This window comes from Oryzias latipes, chromosome 15 (genome assembly GCF_053564925.1).
Source record: "Oryzias latipes strain Hd-rR chromosome 15, Olatipes_Hd-rR_3.1".
Taxonomy (NCBI): Eukaryota; Metazoa; Chordata; class Actinopteri; order Beloniformes; family Adrianichthyidae; genus Oryzias; species Oryzias latipes.
In genome coordinates, this window is record NC_136251.1 from 22,888,381 (window position 1) to 22,909,084 (window position 20,704).

The following is a 20,704-nucleotide window of genomic DNA, read 5'->3' on the forward strand; positions in this document are numbered from 1 at the left end:
TTGGAATACCTTATTGCGTAATTTGCGCAAAACCCTTTGTCTGGATTTTCTAAAAATCTTGCGTAAATATTTGTTCCATGCGCCTGACCTTGATGGTGAAATTGGAGCGTTTTATGTCATCATAAAAAAAAAATCCCACAAGTTTTCACAGGTCACCCCCATTTAAATGGAAAATGTGCGGATTTAGCGGCACCTCAGATCTAACGCAAATGAAACATAATCGGACAAAAAAAAAATCGAATTTAATCATTTCAATTCTTCTCCTTTTCAACAAGATTAGGGATTTTGTTGAGGGCCCATAGGAAACTGGACTTTTAGTATTTTAACTTAAATGACAAAATGTTTGTAACGTAAAAACGAAAATTATAGATCTATTTTTACGTTTACGATTAAAAAAAACTTCTAAAAATGTAGTTTTTTGAATATATTAAAACATTTTGCGCTAAGAGTTTCATTCAAACCTTCAGGAGCCTTCTTAAAAATTATAAAATCTAATCTGCAGCAATCTAAAGGTCATTTGTGCGTCATGGAAATAAATTACGCACGTGTGTTATCTAAATGGGGTTACAGGCGATTTTCATGTCCACACAAATCAAATTGCTTTTAAAGTTTGTACAAACTTTGTTTGCATGTAAAAACACGAAAAATGCAGAAATTTTAAAAGGCAATACTCCAACAAGTAAATAAAAATAGGTTTTGACTTTTATGTTTCAGGAAAACAAAATGAGTCACACGGAATTTTTGGAACAGAATTGCTTCTTATTTTTTTCCCAGAATACATACAAAAAAATATCAATTCTCTTTTTATCAGGTACACCTGAAAAATAACGGCAATTTAAAATGTGAACGATTTTTTTTTCAATTTAAGAAACAAACATGCATGTAAATTATTTTTGTTCCTCTCAATGGGACATTTAAATAATAACAAATACAATCATAGCAGTTTCAAATCAACATGAAATGATGACCCCTACGTTAATCAGTATTCTAACATATGCGTGATTTTTTTCTTCCACTTTTTCCTCTCCGTTCGGTTTCAACAAAATGCACTTTTTGAGTTGCTCAAATATTTTCCATATGCAGCTGTTACCGCCTGCTTTTAAGCCGACATATAAATAAATACAGTTGAAGACCACGGATCCTGCTTAGAAAGTTTAGCGCAGTTAAAGTAAAAGTTTTAGTTGCTGTTTTTCTTTTTTTAATTTAATATTTGCATTCTTGATATTATAAACTTTTCAAAGTCTTTTCCCTCCTCACTGGTATCCCAGCGCAGACGCTGTGGTGAGTCTCTGGCCGTACAGTGCGTAAGGGGAGTAGTATGGGCCGGTGGCTGCGGGGACTGGAACAGGCGCACCGGGAGTTGGCAGGGGACTTTTGGAGTAGGGGTGATAGCGGCTGCTGAGTCCTAACGCGTGATGCGGGCTCCTGAGAGCCAAAGTCCCGGGGCTCCCTGGGGCTCCTGACGGTGGCATGTGCATGTGACAGGCCATGGCCGCCGCAGCGGCGCTGGCCAGTGATGAAGACCCGGGATAACCGGATATCAACTTCTCCGCGCCAGTAAAAGCAGTGTGTGTCCTCAGGTGATTCAGGAGCTCTTCCGAAGAGGAGAAGCGCTTGTCGCACGGTCCGTTCGCAGACACCCAGTTACAAACGTGGGGGAGAGGGTCGTTGGGGAGCATAAAGCCGTAGGGGTACAGGGGGTGTCCGCTAAATGATGGCGCCGAGGAGTGGACCCCGTGGATGGGGTGGGTCGGGTACATTAGTGGGTAGCTGGATTTCAGAGCGTTTGCGGCAGCCGCAGCTGCTGAGTCGTGCGTGCAAGACGCGCCAGTTGCGCCCGCTAAGTGACTGGCACAGTGGTAACTGAGGCAGTAGGGGTCTCTGCACAGGCTGGCTGACATAATGGACGGCGGGGAGGCTCCGGCCAACGGGCTGGAGCCAGCTTTACTGCAGCCCAGGGAGCTAGCCAACTGTGCATTGACCAAGCTGCCTCCGTGGGGCAGGAAGTGTTGAGGATAACCAGCATAGGCCCCCGCCAAGCTGCCCGGATAGGTCATACCAGCTGGAGGCAAAGGAAAAACGGTTTGTCCTGGTTTATAAGGAGAAACTGGCGCCACAAGTCCTGAGCCAAGAACGGACGCAGAGGATACAGAAGTTACGGAGGAAGACTCCGAGGAAGAGGTGGTTTTAGAGCCAGGGGTCGCCTCCTGGTGCTGGTTGACCTCCACGTTAATTCCACCACAGCTCACGCTTATCCTGCTGTGGCTCGTGGTGCCAGGTCCGTCCGCGGAGCTGTTTTTACTACAGTCAGAATCTTTCTTTTCATCCCTGTCTCCGCACTTCCCCTCTGATGGCATGGGAGACGCAGAGGTGCTGGAGTTGGGGCTGCCTGTCCGCGGCGTGAACGGCTGGCAGGTGGCGCTCGGCACTCGGAAACCAGACTTCTCTCCGCCTGAGACGCCCGAAGACGAGTCCTTCTTATCTGCCGGTTTGGAGTAAGGTTTGAAGCTGGACTTGTCATCCACGCCGATGTCGCTAAGTTTCAAAGGGCCGGATTTAGATTCCTTCTCACTAGATCCATTTTGTGTAGCGGAGGATAATTTGGAAGAGGGTGGCGGGTCCGGTTTGCCGATTTGAGAGCAGGTCTGCGCCAGCAGAGCCAACGGACTTTTCTTGGCGTCCAACTGCACAAAACACAGCAAAAAGCAAAAATTTATTTAAAAAAAACATTAAATACATTTTAGTAGTGCAAATCTGAAACGCGCATCGTAAGACGTGCATGAAAAACCCTTTTTTACGCACCGATCCTAAGGGAGTAAAACTAAGTATCGCATCGTTAAAACCTTAAAAACAAGATGCAGACATTTCAGCAAGCTCAAACATATTCTAACCCCCGGAATTAGACGAAATCGCAGGAAGAAAGGGGAAGGGAAACTCCCGAAACCTTTCCACACGTAACGCAAACACACCAACACCCAAAATATTTCAGATAAAAAAAGGAGTTTTCCATACCTCGATGGGGCTAACTGGGGTAGAAGGCAAGGGCTGCAGATATTCCGGGTGCAAAATGTGTCCTGACCGTGCAGTAAGCATTTTTAAAACCTTGATGTGAAGTCGCCTTGCTTGTCGTAGTGGATCAGAAGGAGGTGCGGAGTGGAGAAAAGGCTTGTTGATGCTCGCCGAACTGCTATTCCGAGGACTGCTGCGTTCCCACGCTGCACAAATTTCACTATTTTTCAGGGCAGACGCCGAGGGCGACGTGATCATGTCCCAATTGTCAGGAAATGAGATGGTGATGCTTTCGCCAGTTTCATTAAGAAAATCAGGAGATGTAATCGAGCCTCTCTGGCAGGAAGGAAATGTTTCAAAATAAAGGCAAAATGCTGTAATAATCCCGACTGGAGAGAGGAGCAAGGCGCGGCAGCTGGAAGGAGACGGTGCGAGGTTATCGCAGATCTGCGTCTGCGTCTGGCACCATGAGCGCTGCGCCGTGTGTGCGCCTGACTGCAGGTCCTCCCTCTGTAGTCCCGAAGTACGAACTGGTAGAAATTTTCACTTCAAAAGCAGCTGAATTAGTCAGAGATTAAAGCCTTTGCCGCCTTCCAATCAAATGGGACCCTGAGGTGATTGGAGGGTCAAGGGGATGTGACGTTCTCCGCTTTGTAAGCGCCTCTATTTTGACAGCTCGGGGGGAGGAGATATGGGAGGGGGGAAAATGTGTTGTTTGCAGTGAACGCCGGCGCTTTTGCGGATGCAGTGCGACAAAAACCGTCTCTATAAGGAGTTATTATTTTGCTTTTACAAAGGAAATGTGAAATTAAAGTTAGACAGCATACATACATTTGTCTTTTCAAGTTTATTTTGATGAGTTTTGGCTGTTTGGTGCATCCAAAAATCTATCATTAAATCCTGTTTTTGGGGGGATATTTCTATTAAATGTAGTTGTGTTTGAATGCACTTGGCTGGCATAGATGGTGCGTTTTATTCCTGCGCCCTAGGTGCGCTCTAGTGTGCGTAAACCAGCTCCACCATGGAGCCGTAACCTGCAAACATAAAACCAACCACTTCAGCTTGAATTCCCTAAACAGACAAGCGTTGACAGGAATAGACCAATGTAGTAATGGAGGGATGTGAACGTCACATGTTTTCAGTATAATATACACCGCCCTTCTATTTCTATCTCAACCCCTCCGTCAAGTGTCAATTCTGCTCCACCGCAATCAATCAGTTATTTGTCAGGCGCTGTCAATCCACCCCTTGATTTATGTCGGCTATTGTGGCTGATTACATGCCAGTGTGACTGCAGGAGAGGAGTAAATGGGAGGAGAGGCAATAGACAAAAACAAGACAATAACTTGATGTTAAGGTTGTATTATATTTTTTGCGCCAAATGACTGTTTGAAACAAGTGGGAAAAATAGGACTGAACTTTAAGGAGCACAACTTTCAGAGTTCTTCCTTGGAGGAGGCATATCTGCACAGTGAAAGTTAAATAACTTGCAGACTAGCTCAAACTCTGCAGAAAAGCTGTTAATGTTTTGAAGTGCTTTTGCTGTTATCGGCCGATTGTGGCGTTAACATTCCGCCTTATGGGGAGGGAGGGGAGATTCCTAAAGCCCTAAAAGACGAATAGTTTTAAAATACTTAGAAAAAACTAACATTATTATATATTATATTATTTTGCTTTTCCTTAAAAAGTGGTGCGAATATTTGCCTTTTTTTTTAGAACTTTGTCCATTTGTGCCAAGTAACGCGCATCTACCATTGTGTTGTTAAAAACCTGTCAAATGCCTCGGGCGCACTGTCATCTGCAACGGCAATAACAAAGACAGGGAGCTAAAGAGGGCGGATGGGGGGGGGGGGGGGGGGGTAGAAACAAGAAATCCAGACACTGCACAGTGATGTCAGCTCGATTTTATTTACATATAATGAAAATGATTTAGTTTCTTTCAGTGGGGAGAATGGGAGTAGGGCAAAGAAAAGGAAGAGAAATGGTCTGTCAGGCCGCTGAGAGGAGAAGTTTCAAATGCCTTGAACTATTCACCGCTGAGATGGCTAATCAGTATTGAGGCTCCGAGGCAATCGGGCAGCTTTTCACTGTGTTTTTTACCCCCCCCCCCCTCCCCTTTCATCTCAATCGAGGATGGAGGCGCTTAATTAAAAGCCTATCAGTTTGTAAGTAAATCAACGCCTATCAAAGTTGTCACATCAAACAAAACGATTATTACTGCAACCCGCCTATGCCATTAATCTCTTTCTGTGGTAATCTGCTTGACAGGTCAACTAGGAGAGCAAGAAACCCTGGAATAGACAGTCAACAGGAGACAAAAATGTTTCATTTATTTTTAAATAAAGTTTTGAATTAATTAGACGGAGATGTGGAAATAAAATCAATTGTGTGTGGTAAAAAAGGGATAACACATGCTAGAGCAGGGGTCGGGAACCTTTTTGGCCAAGAGAGCCATAAACGCCACATATTTTGAAATGTAATTTCGAAAGAGCCATACAATAATGTAGTGTCCCTTTCCCACACTGTGGCACTGAGACTTAACCTCTTCTAAGGTTCTTTATTCGGGTTACTGCAGACCGCGACAAACGCCGAACAATTAATTCAGCAGCTCCTGAATCTCTCCCGCCGAGACGAGACGAGAGCGCGTCTCCCAACTTTATATTCCCCTGCTCCCGCTGCAGCCCTCCCATTTCCCTTATTCGGCCCATAGCTGAACCCCATTGGTCCAAACTACCTAACAACCACCTGAGCGACAGAACTGAGAGCCAATCAGCTCTCTGCTTGATGCCTTCAATGAACCCCAGAACTTTTAACGCGGCCCAACAGCCATCCAACTCAGTCCGCGACAATATGTTTAAAACTAAAATACAAGTGAATGTGTGCATTTGATGTAATTTCAACCTTTTTAAAGTACAATAAGTCTGTGGATTCTTTTTAATAACATTGTTATGCTGTTTCTAATAAATGATGAGTATTTCTCGTGGTAGTTTTGCTGATGGTCTAGTCTGGTTTACGTGGTGAGTTTCTGCATCATGCAGGCGTTGAGACTTTAAACGTGATCTTAGGTTGGTATGAATGTTTTGTAGATGTGAGACAGACTGCTCACATGCGGACCTGGAGCCAAACACACACTCACACGCTGCAGTGAGTGACGGGCAGTGGGTTTTACCTATTTACAATCCCTGCGCGATTCACCTGCTGCCTGTCCCCACAACACCTCAGCCCCACCCTCTGCTTTCTCCCTCACACATCCCGTCCCCGCAACTGCGCGCTCTTTCTCAGAGACGGGAGCGCGCAGTTTTAGGCACGGCAATTCACAGGTTTCCGGGTGGTACAAACTCTGTGAATTAATAGACAATTTTAAACTTATACTAGTGCTGGCGCAGATTTGTCTCTCTAAGCACCGCTACTACTGCGCGCCTCTGCCATCGCATCGCGCACGAGAAGGACTGGTCTAATGAAGAAAAAAAATTTGAATTAAAGATTTGTCTGCGAGCCACATGTGACCATCAAAAGAGCCATATATGGCTCGCGAGCCTTAGGTTCCCGACCCCTGTGCTAGAGGGATCAGAAATAATCAGAAATATAAATAAAACATTTTAAAAATCATTAATGCATGAAAAAATAAAAATAGTAAAAAATGAATGTTTTTTTCTACATAAATAATATTTTTTGGAACATTTAAAGAAAATTTCCTTATGATGCTTCTGAGCATTTATTTATGTTTTATTTTGAAAAAACGAGGGCTGATGGGGGATTTACAATATGCAAAGATGTGTGATTGATAACAACCTTGCTGCTTTTTCTTTTCTTTCTTTCCTTTTTTTTTTGCAAGGGATGTCAGCCCCTGACACAATATGTGAGTTATTAGGGCAACGAAGGGCAACCATAAATTTTCACTGTCAGGAGAAAACCCTCTTTATTGTCCGAATGACAAATGAGCTCCAGCACCAGCCAGATACCAAAATACTCGGCATTCCTTTTAAATGCTAACACATTTCACCGACCATAATTCACCATATTTAAATAGAAAGTTTTAATGTCCCCATAAATTTTCCAACAGCGACATGTTTACGAATCAGCTCGCATGCAAATACAACTATTTACATCTCCGGAAGAAAGATGTTGGAGAAACAAACACCATGTGCGTCTTTTTGTCTTTATAATGGAGAAGAAAAAAATAGTTCCGTTTTATGATTAAACTAAAAACTTTAAAGTTTCTTCAAAAGTTTGTGTTCACTGCATCTATAAAAAATATTAATTATGATTTGTCATATTCTGCTTTCACTTATTTAATAGTGCTATTATGTTATAAAAACTTCGATTTGAAAAAATACGCTCAGATATAAGAGAATACAAGTTCAGGCGATGCACGCGCGTTAATCTTGAGGAACATTACCTGAAATTATTCCCTATAGCTCCCGATATAGCTGTGAATAATTACAATTTTTAACAAAAAAAAATCATTTTGTGGGAAAATTCCCTTTTGGAAATCAGATTGAGCGCTCCTGAAGCGGGCGCGCGGGATGCGCCGCGTGCAGCACTGAAGCCATGCAGACTGGCTGAGTCTCGGCAGGAGCGGCGGTGGGAGGAGCCAGGCAGCTTTTCCGCTTAGGGGAGGTCAGAAGAAGTGATGTCACCCAACATGCAGTGAACCACAGCGGAGCCATAAACTTTCTGAAGGCTCCTACTGCCAACGTCATTAACGGCACCGCTTTTATTTATTAACACCGTTTCAGGAATAGAAAAGGTTTAGGGACACAGAGATGTTCGTGTTGTTGATCAGGAAGAACACATCTTGCTGTACAATTAGTTTGCACGGGTTCAACGCAAAATAGTCAGGATTCAAAAGCTGGTCATTTAAAAAGAATCAACATTTAAATGTCAAATTCTACTGCAGCTCTAAGTTTTCCAAAACTAAATAAAATATGCTTTGATTTACTCTAGATAAACTTAATTTTTAAGAAGGCAATAGTGTTAGTAGTTGTCAAAAACGTTTTTTATCATCTGTTATCCAGTGTAATCAACAGAGGTTAATTCAACATTGGGCAAATTATTAATTTTCTTCAATTTAAATTAAAAAGTGTGGGATTTTTTGGGCTACAGACAAAGAGAGAAGTGGTTCTGCACACTTCCAAGATCACTGCCTTTTCTGTATTGTGGGTCTGATTCAGAGTGGGTTTTGCACCCACTGACCTGCCTCCACCCCTACACCTGCAATAAAGAAGAGTGGTAGAATAGAATGCACTTTGGTTGAACATGGTGTGTTGCGCACAGAAAATACAAGTTCATGATCAAAAAAGAAGTTTATTTGCATTTAATTAGAATAACAGTGGGTAACAAAAGCTTAAAAGCTCTGCACTTATACATCTATAGCAGTGCTTCTCAAATAGTGGGGCGCGCCCCCAGGGGGGGGCACGAAGCGATGCCAGGGGGGGCGCGCGGTGGTGGCGGTTTTAGGCACAGGTTTGTCCGGTGCGCAAATTTAACGTGGGGGCAGCGGTGACAGCGGCTCAGTGCTTGGAAAATAATCTGGTCCACTATTCGGTTCCTATTGTCTGTTCTGTCTGTCCGCGGCTGCGCGAGTGAGAACGAAAGGGGAGGGGTGGTGTGGGCCCTGTCTGCCAGGGGAATCGGGGCACGCGGACCACTGCTACCGCTGCCTGTTGCCCAAGATCACCGCTGCCCTTAGATTCCTAAGCTCATGCTAACAATGTCATTCTTTATGAACTATTGTAGACATTTTGATGACGTGTCTTTATTTTCCATCCATGTTTTCTTTGTCTGCCTGTGGTTTAGTTAGTGTCAGACAGACATAAAGACAGCAGGTAATGCAGGAAAACAGCTGCACTTTTATGAGATCAGAAATAAACAATCCGTCATTTAGAAAAAAAAAATCAGCACGTTTTTACCTATTTCTTCAGACTAAAAACGTTAAATATATTGGTGCTGCTGTGTTAATGTTTCAGATCAATTTAGATTTAATATTATTTATTGATTGAATTATTTTTTTCAGCATCAAATGGTTCAGTTGGTCAAAATGTTTCTAGTTTAAATAAGGAATGACAGATTTTTTTTATTTCAGGTACTTTCAGCTTCTTTTTTGTTTTAGACTAGAACAGGGTTTCTGTGGCTAAATAAAGTTAATATTTGTTGAAAGTGGATTTATTTTGCTTTTTTCTTTTGTTAGTGTTAAAAGATACAATTTTAGGTATACAAATTTTATAGATACTGACCTGATGTATTGTCACCGCGCGAGTGTGTCTGTGTGTGTGTGGGGGGGGGGGGTTATGGGGGGGGGGGGGGGTCAGGGGGGGCGCGAAACATTTTCTTTTCCTAGGGGGGGCCTGGCAAAAAATAATTGAGAAGCACTGATCTATAGCAAGTGAACAGATTGAACGCTACTGCCCCTATAGGTGGAAATCAGAAACGTCATTTCTGGTTAAATCAGAGAAGTCAAATAAATGCTTGGATGTCTTTTTGTAATGATTTATTTATTAATAATTGTTTTTTTTTTATCTTGGGTTTTGCAAAATATTCTTGATTGAATTTTTTTAATCAAAATAGTTTTGACAAGCAGTTTATAAGGGCCACACTTAGACCCCCTTCGAATGTGCCACTGTTGCTCTTTAATTGTTGAGGGAAGAGGCAAAAGTTGCCCCTTCTGTAAGACAAAAACAAACAACAAAAAAACAATATTCCCATGGTAAATGAAAAACTGGTTATTCCAATTATGAAGTACTTTATTATGAAGTACAAACAAAGGTAACTGAAAGAACTAAAACACGTAACATTTCTGATTAATACATATGGTTTTAGGCAAACAAAAAAAAGATTGTTCACATTCTGATGTTTTTACAAATGTAAAATTGAATTAAGTATCCTAAAATTACCTATTTGGCTTTGCCTTTAGCAAAGAAAATAAGGTATTTTGCCGATACTTAATTAACAACATGTTCTGCAAATAGTATCCAATAGTATTTTCCTCTATTAACCAAACACCACCAAATCTCATGTTTGTAAGCCTATCATTTTAAGTGGTAACTAATGTTGTTTTACCTTCCCTCCTACACATCTTACAAGCATTACAAACAGTGGATTGGTCATCGGTGTCTGAAACTTTAAGATCCCCTCACCGAGCCAAAAGGCGGACGTTTTACAGGCTTAGTTGTAAAAATGAATTAGACTTATTGACAAACATTTATAACATCAGTGCCACTTTCATGCCATCATCTGCTAGTGCTGATACCGTGCCAATAGTATTGTGGATTTATCGGAGAAATGCTACAAATCTTACTCATAAAGTAAAAGTATTTCACAAAAAGTTACTTAAGTAAATGTAACCAAGTAAAAGTAACGTTTTACTTCAAGGTAATAGTAACTTTTTACCTCCAGGAAAAGTTTTTTTTTGGCAAAATTGTAAATTTTACTTGTAATCAAATAAAAGCAGCATCAATTAAAAATATTATAATATTGCGAGTAATCCCACTGAGTAATGCTTTGACCATGACAGCTTAAAATGAAATTGGTTAAATGACATTTATTTGTTAGTGGTAGTCCACAACTGATGTTAAGTTTTCATATAATTTTAGCCATAATTTCCATGAGGAGTCAGGAAGACAATACATAAATAAATAATGAGCAAAGTCTTTTATTTTTAAACTTTGAACTGAAGTAAAAAAATGTGAATAAAATAATGAATATATGAGCAAGTTTCAGTCTTTTTTTGACAGCATTAGGGCTTTAATATAGGAGCAGCTACTACTTTTTTCATCATAAAGCTTCTGAAAGTTTTAAAATATGAAGCAATGAAAATAGTCATTTGAATACAATTTTTAAAACCAAAATATATTCTACTACTGGTCACGTGCTACAACACTGTCTAAGGCTCCAGCAGGTGCAGGCTTTTGAAAGTTGTGGTTTGCTGGGGTGAAGGCATTCATCCGCAGCCGCTCAGCTGCTGCTCCACTTTACGAGTTAACAAAGACCGCGTGTTTCCGGAAAAACAGCGGGTCAGCTGACAGAGGTGGCACGCGGAAACCGTAAACCGGAGCGCGCCAGAAGATCTCCAAAGTTTGCCCGCCAAACGCCACATCGACATTTAACGCTGACGGTGATTCGTGGGACCACCTGTGGCACTTTATTTTGAAAATCGGTGCTGCAACTCCCCCATCTCCCTCCCGCCCCTGCCACCGGAGAAAGTAATGTTTCACGCAGAGTCGCTGGTGTCTTTGAATGGAACTCAGGTGAGTTTGGTCAGCAGACTAGAACCTGCTTTTATTTATGTTTAAGAGTCTGATTGTTGTGCTATTCTTGTTAATAATCATTTCTTTGAGGATTTTCAAAGTAAAACGTTTCATTTCCTCATCTCCATGCTGTCATGTGACTCAACAGGCTGGGCTGAGTTTTCACTTCATTCTGTAGTTTGAAAACAAAAGTAAACATCATTGCCTCGTTAATGTAAAGCCATGAAAACTCATCTAAACTATAGATAACTTTATAATACTGACTAGATTGATTAATGCAGTTTAGTAAATGCTGCTACATGCATTGTTGAAGTACAGTATTATAATATTCTGGTTATCGGAATTCATTTTCATGTTTTTTTGCATCTGAGTTGGAGATTCATGGATGAAAAGATGATGAGCATCAACGCCCCTTTAGTTATTTCCTGTTGCTGTTTCTGGTTTTTAAAGCTGTCATTCATGGGACATGATGCAAAGGAGATCCCACACTTCCTCGGAGACACATATGGCCAGATCGCCAGACGCCTGGATCTGAGTTTCAATCAGCTGAGGTGAGCAGTCGTGCACAGAGCCTCACATGCATTAACCGTAAACACCTGCTCTCTTGTCTTGCATCAGAAGATTATGCAATAAAGTTACTAAAGCTTAAAAAGTTGAGGCAACAGCCAAAAACTTACAATATACAGATTCTGGGGCTCCAACAGTGTTGTTTTATTAATCAGTGTCCTGGAACTTTACAAAGCCTGGTAGGATGGCTAATATTTGGAAATAATTCATTAAAACAGAAGCTTCCAAACCTGTGTATCACAATATAAAAAATATGCAGGATTGTTGCAAAACATGTCAAGTGTTTCAGTCATTGACTGTATAAGAAAATTGAGTGAATATGACATCACCCATAGAAAATGGCTTACTTCTGGTTCCAACTAAATGAAGTCAATTCAGTCAGTATATTTTCGCCATATGGGTGCCACTATGTTGGAGCCAAACAACTTCAGTAAGCAGTTGATGGTCTGAACCGGTCTGAGTCAACATTTCTATGGCAACCACTCCCACTCTCACTTTTCTACCTTCTTCGAAGGCCCAAAGCGCTTTACAGTCACAGACCCATTCACCCATTCACACACACCGTCACACACTTGTGGCAACCTCCCACCAGAGGCAAGGTGGGGTTCAGTGTCTTGCCCAAGGACACTTTGACACATGAGGGGCCAAGGCGGGAATCGATCGCACATCTTTACGATTGGAGGTCGACTGCACCACGGCCGCCCTTGAGGCTTCTGGGTCACTCGGTCACTCAGTCCAGTTCTCATATACAGTCGATGGTTTCAGTACAGAGTGGCAATTATAATTTTGGCACTTCTTTATCTTCAGTTTTTTATTATTGTGTTGTTAAAAAAAATTCAACAATTCTTATGAAAAAATGTTCTTATCCCATAAACCTACCATAAACCTAATTTTTGGTAAATAGGTACATTTTAACACACTTAATACAAAAACTAGAAATCACAGGGTAAAAAACACGAGTTCTAGGGAAATCTATGATGTCTTCTTACAAATTAAAATTTTTATAGAAATTTAGAGTTCTAAAGTGTATTATGGGTCAGTAGGTGGGGAGAAGTGATGGGTGATCCCACACTTCTAAGATTCAATATTGATGACTCTTTGAATAAAATAGTCTATACCATTTACCAATAGTGATTACTGGTCATTTCTTGTAGGTTAATTTTTTTCTGAAGCATAATGTTTGTTATCCTAAAAGCACAGTTCCACTGTTTCCTTGTGCATGCTTAACCCTTATGTCCCATTCGGGTCAAAATTGACCCATTTTCACTCTTTAAAACGGGTCAGTTGTTACCCGAACAAAAGATAAGGGTAAAAAAACAAAACCTTTTATTCTAAAATCCCCTACTCATGCCGTGCTGTGTTGTTGCTGAGGGTAACACACACAACTCGCGCCTTTGGTCAAGTAACTGATGGAGCTGTTCTATATGCAGTTTTGGCACAAACCAAGGTAGTAACTCATCTAAAAACCAAAAATATCCAGGAATGGCACATGCACTTTGTCGTTTATTATTTAGTAATCTATAGTTTAAACGAGTAGTCAATACTGAAATGGTGATGTATGGGTATACATATTTTAATTTCTTGGTTTTGATATTCCCATCACTAGTGGGGATAACTACTCCCGTAGGTTATATTCAGTAAGAAGTTATGGCAAGACCAACACTGGCGCCCACTTCCTGTTGTCACTTCTCATTCTGGGGCCAGTCTAATGCCACTAACAGACATCGCAGTATAAGGGAAGAAGCTCCTGAGACACAATAATAATAGTAAAAACTATGTTTTAAAAAGCAGTATCTTGATACATATTGACTTCCAGTTTAGCTAAAGCGCTCATGTAAAATAGGGAGCAACATTCAAAACACTTCCTGCAGACCGAAAAAGTGTGAAAAACATCCAAAGTCAATACACTCAACTTTGTATGGATTCTGATATGGAAGACTGTAAAAACAAATCACTTAGTGGACAAAATTTACAATGAGAAAGTGGAGTAGATGACTGTGGCTTGTTGTATAAAAGGGTTTGATAGGCCAGCAACATTAGAAAAATTGGAAGAATATTCAGTCTGTTCAGTAGTTCTGCTGTTTTTCTGCTGGTATTTAGGCGAACTTTACCTGTAGTGGACTGACTACCATGACGGATTAGGAGAGATGGAGTGAAGGTTGGAAGATGTGAGCTGGGTGGAGGGTTGCATGAGAAGGTTTGAAGACATTTGAGAAACAGGAGCCAAAAAGAAAATATTTAAATTCCCTGGTCTTTGTTTAACATCTGGAAAAAGCTTTTGTTGTTCCTCTGTTGATGTATTAACTCAGAAGCATTTTTACGTTTTGTGTAATATTCTATTCTATGTCCAAAAGGCAGTAGTTTGCAGAAGGATGTGTCTCTCTGTTTTCTCATTTGCTAAATGTTTTTTTTTTAAGTTTCTTCCTTTTCTCCTCCTATTTGTCTGCTCTGGAAGTTGGGAAAATATGGCGTCAACTTCTGATATAACGTTTTCTTTTAGGATCCTAGAGGCATCTCATCTGGTCAAACTGGTCTACGATGGGTATTTTTTTGGTTTGAGGCTTTATTGCCATTGCAACTACTAGACAGTTTTGTTTAGATCAGAAGTGGGCGTGTACTGCCTTTGTGACACCTTCCTTCAGAAGATGATCCTTTCAAAAATAAAGCCAGGGTGGAAGTTGTAATGTTGTTGTTCACCTTTTCGCATACCCCTTCAGGGGTTGCCACAGCGAATCAGCTTTCACTGATTCACAGGTGGTTTGGCGTAAAGTTTTACGCTGGATGCTGTAGTTTATCCGGGCTCGGGACCCAGATCTGGGCTCCCTTGTGGCCACTCGGTAGCTGCAAGGACCCACATCGACCAGCACTTAACAAGCATCTTCATTGGATCATTTTTCAATTCTTGTACTTTTAAAACAGTAGTGTTAACATATGTCAAGCCTGTCTCTATAATGACTGTACAGACGTAAACAGTTCCATGTTGTGCTCACATGACATCGTTTAGAGATTTAAGGGGGAGAGGATGTAAAATTGAGGAAATTGAACTTGTGATAATGGCATAGGCCATTCAAAATGTTGCATATTTCCCCCTAGTTTTTGGTTATGCCTACTGAACAATGATAAACACTAACATTAACATTTATTTCCAGCTACAGTAGTTATCTTAATCCTTTAAACCAGAGGTTACCTCAAATGTCTGCTTTTGTTTGTCTCCCTAATATTTATGAGATGGAGCGAAGAAAACTGATATGACTTTAATGTGGTTAACTGTTGATTAGAAAACTGTGTTAGAGAACATTTCCTACAGTATTAGTCGTATTTTGTTAAACAATTAACAAAAATTGTAGAAATGTTTCCTGAAGAAATTTAGCTTCAATACAGAAAAAAAGACATCTTAAAAAACAGCATTTGGGTCACAGTTGGTACATTTGATATGATCAATCATTTTCCCAATAATTTATATTTTAATTTCTTGGCTTTTAAATGCATGAAGACACGCTTTGAATCTGGTAAAGATCAAGTTAAGAGAACTTACTGTGAATCTGGAACTGACATTTTGTGTCATATGTCAGTGATGCTTCTATAATGATACCATGACCCCGTCTTATTGTCTCTGAGGACATCAGGTTTAAGTAAATGCTCACGTTAGGTGAACTCGGTGAGCCGCCTTCACCATCACGCACTTCTTCACACAGCTCAAGTCAAATCGAGAGGGAGACATTGCCAGAGTTTGTTGTCGCTAATATGCTTATTTCTGTCTACTCAATTGACAACACTCATCTGGCAACCTGACAATGAGTCACAATGAGCAGCAAGGGCCTTGGCATCAGCTCTAACTGGGTCCTGTGTGTGTTTGTGTGTGTTGTACGCGTGTTTGTTTTTCCCTTTGGGTTGTGTATGTTTGCCTGCACGCAGTGTTTCTGCAACTGTCTCCGTGAGCACAGCTGTGAGTGGCTGGGCAGGTAATGGCAGGATGAAATTGTGGCTGTGGGCTGTCACACCCACACCTCTTCCTCTGTTTGCTGCAGTGTCAGCCTGTCTACTCAATGTGCTGAGGAGTATGGCTCACGATGAGATTTCTGTCTCAGGACTGGCTTGGTTAGTGTTGTGTTGTCCACTTTGTTCCTGGTCAGGTGTGTATGCAATGCAATGAGGGGGCATGTGCTATCTTGACATGATTTCCACCTGACAGTAGCGCACTTTGGGGGCCTGCATCTGTTACATGCAGTTTTATCAGCCCGGACACATGAGGATCGAGGAGGACACATGTCCGACTCACAGTCCTTGCACTGCTGGCATTGAGTGTTTCTTCACCTACCTGACAGAGCCTTCTCATAAACAAATCAATTTTGTGATACCTTACATTACAATTTTTTTTTCTTTAGAATAAATTTCCTGTTTTTAGATATTTGGACCCAAATTGAAATTTACATTTACATTTACATTCTATCATCCACTAATTTGACTAATTATATGCTTCAAGGCTAATTTGGAGCTGACCCGGCATTTAGTAAGTCTTGTTTGTTTAATAGCACCATACTAATATGACTTATTTGAATTTTTCACCAGTTTATCTGTCTTTATCTTTTTAAGTGTTGTAAACCAACAGCTCTCACAAATCAAATGGTATACAAGAGAACACATAGTTTGTCCGTCCATCTGAATCCCTTTTGGGGTCACAGAGATGCTTAAAAAAATGGTTTGGTGGAAAAGCACATTATCTTGTATTCTGTCTGAGGTCCAAAATGAAAAATGCAACATCTTTTGCTTTCCACTTTCATCATTTTTCTTCTGGAAAACACCCCCTTGTGTGTGTTGTCTTTTCACATCGAGCTTAACTAAAGCAAATACCTTGGTTAACTCATAACTGAGAAAAGATTTGCTTGCATAATAACAATATTTTTTGAAAAAGCAATGAAAAACTGAAACCTCTGATCATCCAACAATCATTGACTGTATATGAGAACGGGACTGAGTGAGTGTGATGTCACCCATAGAAAATGATTTGCTTCCGGCTCCAAATTAAGTAAATTCAGTCACCATCTTTTCACAATGTAGATGCAGCCATGTTGGAAGCCAGTCTTTTTCAGTAAGCAGTAATTGGTCCGAGTCAACATTTCTATGGTAACCACTCTCTTAAAAGGATACCCCTTTAAATGTAGTTAAATTCATCTAACTTGTTTTCATTTACTAGTTTAACCCACATAACTTGTGCAGCCACACTATACTTTTGAGTGCCTGTGTGGTTGTATCTGGGGAGGGGGTATATTTTCACCCAGGCCATGTTGGCGATGGCAGGCGTTTTGCATTTTAATGACAAATCAAGTATGCTAACTCAGGTTTTAAAACGAAAGTGCTCTAAATGTCGCCTGGCTGTCAAAATGAGATGTAAGTAGTCTCATGAAAAGAGAACAAAGAAGACAAAGTAGGAAGGCCGGGTACACTGAGAAATGAAATAAAACCTTGTATGGACTGTCAACTGTGTCGTTTTATATTCATATCTAAGGAACATTATAGTATTACTGTGCTGCTCAAGCTTACTCATCTGTCTCCTTTAATTCGTCACAGCGAGCGCTCTGTCTTTCAAGTCGCTGTATGTCAACACTGGAAGGGGCCTGCTAATTGACAAATGAGTGTCACAGACATCAAGTGTTTCGTTTCTATCCAGGCTAGGTAGAGTCTGGCTGTTTGATGGTGGGGTGGAAGGGGCGGTGGGGGGTGGGGGGTGCCATTGGCAGAATTCCAGTAAGCGGCATTAGACTGGCCCCAGAATGAGAAGTGACAACAGGAAGAGGGCCTGTCATTGTCTTGCCTAAGTGTTCAATCTGCAGAGATGCCGGTATGCAGATAGAGTGTCAGCTAGGAAGAGAGGATATGAAACATTGGCAGTATGAAGTCCTCAAATCACTTAACTGGAATCAGAGTGTGTGTATGTCTGGTAATAGTAATGGCGTACTCTGTTCTGCTGAGGAAATGTATTCCATATCCCATCTATCAGGCCTGTTTAGGCAGATATTTTAGTATAACCTGATCTGTGTCTCATAAATTAAGGAGTATGCAGAGCTCTGCATCCCTAAGAGATTTAAACCAGATAGATGAAAGGGACCCTGTCTGGCAGGAAATAACTTATTCATATGAAGGACAGTGATATTTTGTATCAGTCAGTGAGTGATACTAGAAAAAAAAAACATACCTTTTTTTTAATTTTCGCCCGGATGGTTTTTAAATGATGTACTTCCCATGGGAAAATGATGGGATGACACAGAGCTGAGCATGTTATGCTTAATGGATGACTTGTCCTGTTCTTCCATCTCCCCAATTTGAGGCTGGATCAAATTTTTCCCTTCATGTAATAGTTGCAAACACTTTTCTTTCGTCGAGGACAGCTGGAACAGTGCAGAGAGAGAGTGAGCGGATGTGGAGATGTAATGAGAATTTATCAAAGTCATATGTGGAGCAGGGCATGGTTTGAGTCATTTAAATTGACTTGCATCTTGAACTGTTTGAATCAAAGTTTCCATGGGGAAACCTTTCAAATCCAAATGATATTTATCTAACTTAATGTCAGTGGATAAAATTTCGTATGATATTAATTCATCTAACCAATCAGTTTGAGAAATGATTTACAGCAATGCAGTTTGTCCAAAGTGCTTGCATATTACTTGGAATAAACTGCGTGCTGGGTTACCTAAAGGTTATCTTGACATGGCTGAAATAAAGAATTTATGCTACATTCACACTGGCCTCGGCAACGCTTGTGCAAGCGGCTTCTTCCAATGAAAAGTCTATGTACATGTGCGTTTCCTCGTTCAAAATGTTCACGTTTTCGGGCTCAATGTACAAAATATGTAGCCATTGTACCAGTTGTACTTGGTAGAGACGTTTGGATAGCGTTCCTTTTAATTCAAGGTAGTGTCAGCCGTTTGAAAAGCTGGAATTAAATGACACCAAATTTTTCATGTATTGGAAAAGAGCTGTGAAATTAAAAGCCTGGGGTAAGATTTGCCAGATTTGCTTTGACATTTTTCCACATTTAGCCTCTTCCAACTGTGAGTACATGCGCTAGTATTGGGTAGCAACAGTCCAGTGTGAATTGCTAAAACTGCATTCAAGAACAGGCATTCAGCACCTGTTTGTACGTAACATTAGTTTTGTTTCTATGGACAAATGCAACAGTGGATTTGATCTGCCATCATTTATGTAAATGTACAGAACAAAGTTAAGTTTTAAGCTTTTTTGGGTTCACCTATTGGACAAACCAGCTGCAAATCAGGAAAAAAATAAAACCTGTAAATATGAGCTCTGAAAAAATCAAACAACCAACTCTAAAATGTTTTACCCCATTTAGAGCTATCATGAATAATAAACAAAGCAATAAACAAATAAATCTTGCTAAACGCTTTTTTCTAAAGAAAGAGTAGTCATAGTTCCGGATCATCAGCGATCTTTGACTCCTTTCAGCAGGGTCTTCTGATGGTGCGACGGGCTGCTTTTGCAGAGTTTCGTCAGTACCTATATATTTTTTTTAGGCTGTAAAATTGTAAAATATTTAATATAACAGTCAAATTGTCTGCTTCGTGCCTCTAGTGGTCTTCGAAGGAAGTACAACATTTGGCACTTCCTTGTTTATGTAAGAACTAAAGGGGGCTAGGTTTTTTGGAAGGTAATAAGATTGCTGTTTGTTGGTTCCACATATTACAACCATCAATAGTTTAAGCGTTTTTCTGCCAGCTAGTTTAATCCTCGTTCAAAATTAACCTTGGCATTAATAACAATATCAAGGTTATTCACTCTAGGTGTTTTGCAATTTTGTGATCTGTGTTGGTGTTTTCTCTTCAGGGAAACTGACGTTTTGCGACTTTGGGTAGATCTCTAGAGATGTTCAAACCAACATTTAAGAATACAAACAAGCCACTTCATGTCGATAATCTTAAAGCAATAATTATTCATGTGTTTTTTAGAGAGGAAGACTAGAGTGGATTTTCTTTTGATCAAGAGTTACAATCTGAACTGTTTATGCTATTGATGAAAATTCCAACAGATTCTGAAGCAGTGAATTGTGGCTTTGCACCAATATACAATAGTCAAAATCAGCTGGTTCACTTGATTGCTTAAATACATACCAACCGAAAAGTGTTGCATAACTGCAACTATTCTTAGAATGCATTGGGATTGCGTTAATTCCGTAAAAGGTTGAAGAGTTACGATAATTCAAAACAGCTTCGCACTGTAATGCAACACTTATAGTGAAGTGTTTATGCTATCATTGTAAACTAGCCGAATTTAAACTCTTCATGTCAAAATCTGTTGGAAATAGTTATTTGCCTAAACGATCAAAGAGTTATGGTAGTTCAGGGGTGTCAGAATCCAGGCCTCGAGGGCCGGTGTCCAGCAAGTTTCCAGCCAACCTGGCTCTTTATTGGTTACACACACCTGGCTAAACATGCACCTTTATTTTTTTTTCTTAAAGAGTGACATCAATTATGCTAGCTTCGGCATGATTACTTTAACAAGCTTTCAAAGTCTTTTTTGTTCAGTCTTAAGACCATCTTGAGGCCGAGGATCCAGAATGGTAGTGAACATCTTTATGTTCTTTCTGTTCACATTATATACACTGGGCAGTGATGCCATTCCTTTTATGACTGCATCACACTTTTTATTGTATATCCCAAGACGGATGGTGCGCCGCTGACACCAAGATTTACAGGCCTTCAGCTTGCAGTGGTTGAGCTTTAGAAGGGCCTGCTGACATCCAGCCAACACTTTGGAGGAGTGGAATGAAAGCTGACATTTTACTGGCTGGAGAGATAGAGGGGGGTAGGGGGAAGATTGGGATTCTGAAGAAGGAAACAAGGTAGGTTAATTTTTTCTACTCTCTAGGG

At 40.6% G+C, this 20,704-nt stretch overlaps 2 protein-coding genes across 2 annotated transcripts in view; one reads left to right on the top strand and one right to left on the bottom strand.

Moving 5' to 3' along the window:
• Positions 1-738: 738 nt before the first annotated feature.
• znf503 (zinc finger protein 503) lies at positions 739-3,674 on the bottom strand. The gene is made up of 2 exons (XM_004077102.5): positions 3,013-3,674; positions 739-2,684 (listed from the first exon to the last, which is right to left on the bottom strand). The coding sequence occupies exons 1-2, from the start codon at positions 3,265-3,267 to the stop codon at positions 1,254-1,256; spliced, it is 1,686 nt and encodes a 561-aa protein (XP_004077150.1). The 5' UTR covers positions 3,268-3,674; the 3' UTR covers positions 739-1,253.
• A 7,345-nt stretch (positions 3,675-11,019) lies between these two features.
• The window catches only part of lrmda (leucine rich melanocyte differentiation associated), a 238,561-nt gene continuing 228,876 nt past the window's right edge, over positions 11,020-20,704 (top strand). The window contains exons 1-2 of the mRNA XM_011484417.4: positions 11,020-11,255; positions 11,706-11,806. Coding sequence (XP_011482719.1) covers positions 11,214-11,255; positions 11,706-11,806 — 143 coding nt within the window. The 5' untranslated portion in view covers positions 11,020-11,213. The remainder of the gene's footprint in view (positions 11,256-11,705; positions 11,807-20,704) is intronic.

Excerpts from the sequence above, each read along its gene's own strand:
- znf503 (XM_004077102.5), bottom strand. The coding sequence starts at position 3,267 with ATGATCACGTCGCCCTCGGCGTCTGCCCTGAAAAATAGTGAAATTTGT. Across the intron at positions 2,685-3,012 it reads CCCCAGTTAGCCCCATCGAG|TTGGACGCCAAGAAAAGTCC; the intron begins GTATGGAAAACT and ends TGTTTTGTGCAG.